At 41.4% G+C, this 8,103-nt stretch overlaps 1 protein-coding gene across 1 annotated transcript in view; it reads left to right on the top strand.

The window, feature by feature from the left end:
* Positions 1 to 8,103, top strand: part of LOC109533633 (low-density lipoprotein receptor-related protein 4) — a 17,793-nt gene that overhangs the window by 2,581 nt on the left and 7,109 nt on the right. The window contains 15 exon segments of the mRNA XM_048670239.1: positions 2,495 to 2,866; positions 2,923 to 3,040; positions 3,104 to 3,291; positions 3,355 to 3,484; positions 3,541 to 3,647; positions 4,064 to 4,223; positions 4,294 to 4,444; positions 4,497 to 4,813; positions 5,021 to 5,415; positions 5,468 to 6,232; positions 6,286 to 6,462; positions 6,656 to 6,817; positions 6,870 to 7,082; positions 7,134 to 7,423; positions 7,475 to 7,773. Of these exon segments, the coding sequence (XP_048526196.1) occupies positions 2,495 to 2,866; positions 2,923 to 3,040; positions 3,104 to 3,291; positions 3,355 to 3,484; positions 3,541 to 3,647; positions 4,064 to 4,223; positions 4,294 to 4,444; positions 4,497 to 4,813; positions 5,021 to 5,415; positions 5,468 to 6,232; positions 6,286 to 6,462; positions 6,656 to 6,817; positions 6,870 to 7,082; positions 7,134 to 7,423; positions 7,475 to 7,773 (3,844 nt within the window).

An 8,103-nucleotide genomic window follows, 5' to 3' on the forward strand; every position in this document is an offset into this window, starting at 1 on the left:
ACCTCAGATATTTTCGAGAAGTCTGGTAGTAAACTTATTGGCCTATAATTGTCCAGGACTTCAGGGTCTCCTTTTTTATGTAAGGATTTAATTAAAGCAATTTTCCAATTTTCAGGAAATATCTCAAATCGAAAAGAACTATTTATGATATAGCACAGAATATTTTGCAGTTCTCTAGCCGCTATCTTAATTATGCTACTGTTTTTGTTTTTAACTCACTTTTACAAACTTCCCTGGGTGYTACAGGGCTTAGGAACATGGAGCTTACATTATCACTAATACTACAATTAAAAGGGATTTGACTCAATTCACTCAATAAATTAGGCACAATGGAAAGTAAAAAGTCATTGCACTTATTAGCAATATGTTCAGGCTCTCCTTCCTCCTTTACATCAACGGTCGGGTCTTTCCCTGTTATTTAGTCGCAAATAGACCACATGCATTTTGATTTATTATCCGAGTTTTTAATTCTATTTTCATAACGATTTGCCCGTGCCTTAGCTAATAGGCTATCATAGGTCTCTTTTCTTTGTTAATGTTATTAATGTTGTTAATAGGGTGTCTAATCTATACTTACATTCTATAATATTTACATCTTTGTACACTTTAGGTTTTTATTTTTTATTTGTCAATTTGCGGTAAAAGCTGTGATTAAATAAGTTTTTAAAATTGTTCATAAGTGCATTATATTGTGCATTCACGTTAGATGCTTCCATACTGTATACCTCAAGCCAGTTTTGATCATTTACCACCCTTGTCTTCCTCCAAAAACATGCGTCCCTGCTTTAAATGTCGTTCTTCTGTTCTTAAATGTTAAAAGCGACCTCCTGTGCAGTATGATCTGAAACAAAGCTCTCAAAGACATGTGCACATAGAAACTCTGAGTTTGTAAATACATTATCGATGCAACTGGCAGAGGTATTTGTGACTGGTATTTTGATTTATGGTAGGAACAAGTTTAAACGAGCTAATTAGGGACACCAAATTGGCCTTCCTTTCATTGTCTATTAACATTTCAATATTAAAATCTCCTGACACAAATACCAAGCTGTCCTTCCTAAATATACATAACAATAATTGATCAAGTCGAGTCATAAATACCTTTATATCTCCCGCAGGAGACCTATATAAAGATACAACAGTTATTAGTAACACTTATTGATAGGTCATTTAGTTTTTGTCGGGGTTTACACTTTACACTGTTTTTATAATAAACTGCTGATCCACCATGTTTTCCCTCTTTTCTGCAAAACGTCGATGTTAAGCTGAAATTATTTAACCGTATACTTCGTAATTGATCTTGAGACTTCCAGTGTTCTGTAAAGCACAAAATTTCACATGTTTTGTGTTCATTTAACATCTCATTGATTCGGTCAATTGCGTTCCCCATGGACTGTACATTCTGGTGAATAATGCTTTTTGTGTAAGTACTGTTTTCATTTATTGCTTTTTTTTTGTAAAAAACAATCTGACCGATCCTCAGCGTAATTTATACTGCTCTGATATTGTCTTAATCTTCTTTGGTGCACAGGTTATTGCGCATCTCTTGCCGATGTTGGCTTGCCTCCGGCTTCAGTCCTAATAAGCCTTGTTGTATGCTTCAGTCTCAATCTGGTACAATTTGGATAACGAAGGGCCTCGCTGATGCAGTCTTTACTATGATGTGCTTTACCACATTTGTCGCAGCACTGTTTTTCTCGACAATGTTTAGCAACATGTTCAAATCCAGAACAATTAAAACAAATTGCCATATTAAAATGTTCCTGAACATAGACTTTCATCAGATCCGCATAAATTTGTTGCTTCTTAAGGAATCATTGAGCGACGTGGGGGCACCTGAAGAATCCAATTTTTTTTACTTGGATTCCTACACGTCTTTATTGCGATGATTTTTATTTTATCGGCTATTGCATATCCCAACTTCGTTCCTATTTCGCCATTTAGATAAACAATATCTTGTAAAAATTCTACGTCTGGCAACCATTTTCTTATACCAGTCACCATAAATAAACATTGGATCATTATTTTGTGTCTCTTTGATTTGTATATTGTTTTTTCCTTTAAGGACGAGTTTAGTTTAGCAAACAGTTACTTTGACTAAACTTATAATTTAGTGAAAGTTGTTATTTCCAGTTTTACGGAACTAAGCAAGCATTGTCTTTTTCTTCAGAAAATTGCCATCAAAGCGCAGTTTTTCAACGGTGATCGAAACAATAAATTTTTTCTTAATTTTTTAAGTTTTTTTGCTCTAAATTATTCAACATGCTGCAATGCAATTTGCTACATGAATTGCGGTTAAATGATCATCTGTTACCAAAAAACCAAAAAAGGGGCCGCTTACAAAATACCAAATTTTTAGTAGAATCAGTACTTTTCCTCGTCTTGAACCCGAACTCACTAAACGTGAACTTGAAATATAAACTTTCACTAATGTTCCTAGTATTTCCAGAAATAATTAGCAGATTGGAATAACTGAAAAAAAAAATCTTTACAGTATTATGCGATCCAGCACATTCAACAAACAGTACCGTCCCTGCCGGATCAGCCCGACAACGTTTCGGCTCCAGTTCCTTACGCGAGAGCCACAAAAAGTCCCCAAGCAAAGAAGAACGCCGAACAGTCCTGGCAACTGGAAAACTTCTGTATGAAGCGCGCAGCACATTCCGACCGCATATCATCTTGCCAGAGTATCCAGACTTTCCGCTTCCTCTGCCCTACCATGCATTCGCCCCATTCACGGAGGAACGACCCAGATTCACATCGGACGTTGGAAGAGACATGGTGAACAGAGGAGGCATTTTGGTGAACGGAATGCATCCTTATCTGGATCTTCCACCGGATATTCTCAATTGGGGCATGATTCCGGGTAGGGAAACAACCAGAGGATTGACTGTGGGAAGACTACATTTTTCTTTCAAACAGGTGGCGGGTTTTCTACAGTTGATGAAGCATACCCGGCAAGTAGCACCTGCACATCCAGCTGCAAACTGGATGAGTTTCTATGCGACGAAGGCTGCAATTGCATCGATAAATCCCTGAGGTCAGTAGCAACCCATATTGTAACTGTAGATTAGTTTGCAAAAATCAAAAACTTCTTATAAAGGTGCGATGGAACGCGCCAATGTGCAGCAGGCGAAGACGAACAAAACTGCAATGAGTCCCATCTGGCCTCCATTTGCGCATCTCTGAAGAACTTCGTTATGTGCCCTAAAACGAAACGTTGCATATCCAAAGAGTGGTTATGCGATGGAGATGATGATTGCGGTGACTATTCGGATGAAACACATTGCGGTGATAAAAAATCAGTTTTGTTCAAAAAAAAAAAAAATTCTAACTTAGCTGATTTATTCAAAGGATCCCAGCGAAACTGCACAGTGGATCAGTTTCAATGCAGCAACGGCTTATGTGTACCAAAGACATGGATTTGCGACAACGACAATGATTGTCGAGACTTTTCAGATGAGCTCAATTGCACCAAAGTGGGGTAAGTCGTTGCAAAACCCCCAGTCAACTGGTTGCTTACTTTTACTCGAACAACAGATGCAATTTCAATGAATTTGAGTGCGACGATGGAACGTGCATTAATGGCAACTGGAGGTGCGACCATTTCTTGGACTGCATTGATGGATCTGATGAGGTTAATTGCGGTAAGTGTGAACTCAGTATTTTGCATTCTTGCACTTTTAGCAGTCTCTTCTTCAAAAACATGTTTCAAATGACTCTCTCTCGGTTTTTGCCTTGTCTCATTTTCCAGTTTCCATCCTTTGTGTTTTGTTGCAACCTTTTTTCAATCTTATTCCTTTTCACATTAGTCGTTACATCTTCTGTCTTCCTAAGTCTTTTTCTTAGCTTTGCTTGATGTTGGTGATCCTCCCTATCCAGATCTACTAAGCTTTGATCGTCAAGTGAAGATCGGGGAGAAGCAATTTAAATCAAGTGTTCAATCTTCATTACCTGTTGGAAGCTTAGGCCTCCTCATTTTGATAGTTGCACTCTTTCTTAGTCCTTTAATCCCGATCTCCTAAACGTTGATCGCTATGTGAAAAAGCATTCTTTACTCCAGATCTTCTTCCTTCTGTGTGCGGCCCAAAAGAGTTTCAATGCAGTAACCGGATGTGCATTAAATCAGAATTCAAATGCGATGGTGATGATGACTGTGATGACTGGAGTGACGAGGACAGTTGCCCGAAGAAATCGGGAGTTTGTGGAGTGGGCGATTTTCAGTGAGTACTTCATCTGCTTCCACACTTTCTTCAGCTGACTCTTTTCCCAAATTTCTATTTGGTTTTTTAGATGTAAAAGCGGTGACTGTATCCCAAAGCGTTGGCTCTGCGACAACCAAAAAGACTGCAGCACGGAAGAAGACGAAGTCGACTGCAACAGTTCATTCAACAAAACCTGCGCTGCTGATGAACATCGTTGCGCTGATGGACAGTGCATATTGGTAAGTTCCTTGCAACCTTTCCAGATAGAAAATACATAGAAAAAATATATAGAAAAGCTGGGTTTGTGATGGATCACCGGACTGCTCTAATGGGGAGGACGAAAGCATTTGCAGCATAGTTTGCGACGAAGCTAAGTTCGCGTGCTCAGCTACAGAGCCGAATAAGTCCCACACAGCTTTCTGCATTGCAAGGAAGAGAAAGTGCGATGGGCGGAAAGACTGCCCGAGTGGTGAAGATGAAACCAATTGTCCAACTAGACGAGAGTGCGTTCGAAATACGGTGTGCGAGCAACTTTGCGTTACTTTGGCTAATGGAAAAAAGGCCTGTGATTGCTATAATGGTTACAAACTGCATCTGGATGGTACATCGTAAGTATTTCTTCATGGATTTTGCTCAGAGGTAAAAATGAATTTTAAGCTGAGCGTTTTCTCTACTTACCTTTCAATTCAATTCAATCGCTTCTGATACTGGGCGCAAGATTGAAGTTGCAATAATACGGTAGTAAAATTCGGAATGTATATAGACGAATAATATCTGTTGCTCTGTGTAAAATCCTGCCTCCATGCAAATTCCAGATGTGTAGACATCGACGAATGCATGTACGCAACTGATCCAGTGTGTTCTCAAACGTGCTACAACACCATGGGGAGTTTCACATGCGGATGCATGACTGGTTATGTGCTAAGGCCAGATCTGCGGACCTGCAAGGCAGTAGGCGCTTATCCAACTCTGCTTTTTGCCAATAGAATCGATATTCGGCAGGTGCGTACTCCTCAACTTTAACTGACCAAAGTATAAGGAAATGGTGGTTTTCAGATGTCGTTGAGCACCTCCAAGTACTCCTTGATTGCAAAGGGGCTGCATAACGCCATCTCTTTGGACTACCATTACAAACAGAAGCTTCTATTCTGGTCGGATGTTTCTACCGATAAAATCAAGCGGTCCACCTTGAACGGCACCAACGCAACCAGTGAGTTTTAATAAAGTTTTTATTGGTATTTGCTCATTTTAAGGGAGTTTAGCCATAGTGAACTCCGGCCTGGAGTCACCAGGAGGCATAGCAGTGGACTGGATCCACGACTTGATATTCTGGACGGATTCTGGAACGAAACGAGTGGAAGTGGCCAGCCTGGACGGAGGCCATCGGGCAATAATAGTGGCCAGTGAACTGGATAAGCCCAGAGCGATTGTGGTCCATCCGGGCTCAGCCTGGGTATTCTGGAGCGATTGGGGCCCCAATCCCAAAATAGAGCGTTGCGAAATGGACGGTTCAGACCGCAAAAGAATCATTACTGAATCAGTCTTCTGGCCTAATGGTTTAACAATCGACTACACCGATAACATGATCTACTGGGCCGATGCCAAGCACAACGTTATCGAAGTCTCCGCTCTGGATGGAACCAGCCGAAGAAAAGTCATCACTAAAGGCCTCCCGCATCCTTTTGCAATCAGCGTTTTTGAGGATGCGATCTACTGGACCGATTGGCATACCAAGTCCATCACTACAGCCAATAAAGTCACAGGCGCTGGATTTAAAACTCTTCATGCAAGGCTTCACTTTCCGATGGATGTGCGCACTTTTCATCCCACCCGACAGCCAGAATTCACCAATCGATGTGGAGCCTCCAATGGAGGCTGCCAGGACTTGTGTCTTCCCAACAGAGTGTCTTTTAGCTGCGTCTGTAGGATGGGGCAGCAGTTGAACGATGATGAGAAAACTTGCCGGCAGCCTGACTCCTTTCTGCTGTTTACCAAGAAAAAGGACATTCGGCTGCTGCATTTAAATGGTGAGTGGCTTCCTTTCAGACTGCTGGCTTTAATGCCAGTGTTTTCTGTCTAGACTCACATCAACATCAGAACCAAATGGTACTTCCCTTGGAGAATGTAAAAAATGCCGCAGCTATCGCATGGGATTCCGCCAGAAACTATATATTTTGGTCGGATGTGGCGACCAAAACCATCAACCGCGCTTTCTGGAATGGATCGGACCATGTGGTGATTGCCCACACTAATATTTGTAAGTCCTAGATGATTCCACATTGCAATCACATTGCTACACTGTTTGTGTGAAAACTTTGATATTTTCATGGATTCTTGGGTGTTTAGTGCTCTATCCAATGAGCTTTCTAGCAAAGTTCTAATTTTGCTAAATTTCAAACAGCCACTCAAATCTGCAATAATTTAATTAAAAAGAAACATTCATCTTGCAGTCAACCCTAAAGGTTTGGCTTTCGACTGGGTATCAGACAATCTGTACTGGACAGACGCTGATGCCTCTAAAATCGAAGTTTCCAACTCCAATGGCTCAGTGCGATCCCTCCTAATTTGGGAGAACGTTGATAAACCCGGCGACATCACTCTAGATCCTAGAAGTATGGGAATTTGTTCACCGCTCTTTTTGAGGTCTGATTGTGGCTTTTCCAGGTGGGTTTATGATATGGGCGGATTGGGGAGCGGACATTCGCATTGAGCGGGCCTTTATGGATGGGAGCAGTAGGAAAACGCTGGTTTATCAGGACCTGTCAACCCCCAGTGGTCTCACTGTAGATAAATCGTCTAAACTCTACTGGACAGATGCGGACCTGTCCTGCATCAGCTTCATCAATTTGGACGGGAGCGGACGCGGTATTCTCTTGAGTAAGTTTTTCAGTTTCGCCTGGGCAAAATTGGCTTATAAACCTTTTTAAGCTGGAGCCAGCATTCCTAAGCCCTACGCTTTGGATATCTATCAAGACCACATCTACTGGGCGGACTGGATGGGAAAAACCATCGAAAGAGCCAACAAGTTCACAGGAAAAGACCGAACAGTCCTAGTAAAGAACGTTCCAGATGTGATGGGCATCAAGATTTTCCACAGAACGCGCAAGCAGATGATCAGTCCGTGTTTAGCAAAAGCAGGTTGCTCCCACTTGTGTCTTCTGAAGCAACTTAGAGGCAACGAACACACCTGTGCCTGCCCAACAGGAGTGAAGCTAATGGTAAGACCGCCAATCAAAATCACCGATTTTACATTGGCTGCGTATTTGAAGCAGGATGGCACAACCTGCACCAATAGCCCTTTGAACTACCTAATCATGGCTCATCGGATGGACATCAGGCTGATTTCTCTGGATGTTCCCTACATGGCTGACGTGGTGCTGCCCATTCATAAGCTGAAAGTGGCCACTTCGGTAGACGTTGATCGGAAAACAGGCGATATTTATTGGACGGACACTTCGGAGGACAGCATTCAGAAGTCCAGCCCCAATGGAACTAATAGGGCTACCATTCTCACCACTGAAATTATGGCACCTGAGGGAATTGCCATTGATTCTACTGGAAGAAAAGTAAGTCTTCATTTGACTTTTGCTTCATTTTCAGGTTTTAAAAAATAAAATTGATTATGGTCATCTTTAATTTAAATAATCTTGTTTGGAGGAAAATTAATTTTGGCTGCTACTTTTGTGTTGGGCAGGCGGATGGGTACCTATCTTGCTTTGTGCTAGGCAACTCAGATATTCGGCTGTCACAAATATGGATAGTAATTTTTGTTATATTGGTTTCACTCCAGTAGAAAATACCATACTAGAAGGTCTGGGTTTGAATGGCGCGGTGCGGGATGATCCCCTTTTAACTGACACCTTGTTTAATCAGTCCTTTTCTTTATGCCCTAACTATT

Source organism: Dendroctonus ponderosae, unplaced genomic scaffold (assembly GCF_020466585.1).
Source record: "Dendroctonus ponderosae isolate FM_Combo_2020 unplaced genomic scaffold, Dpon_F_20191213v2 Dpon_F_20191213_1, whole genome shotgun sequence".
Lineage (NCBI taxonomy): Eukaryota > Metazoa > Arthropoda > Insecta > Coleoptera > Curculionidae > Dendroctonus > Dendroctonus ponderosae.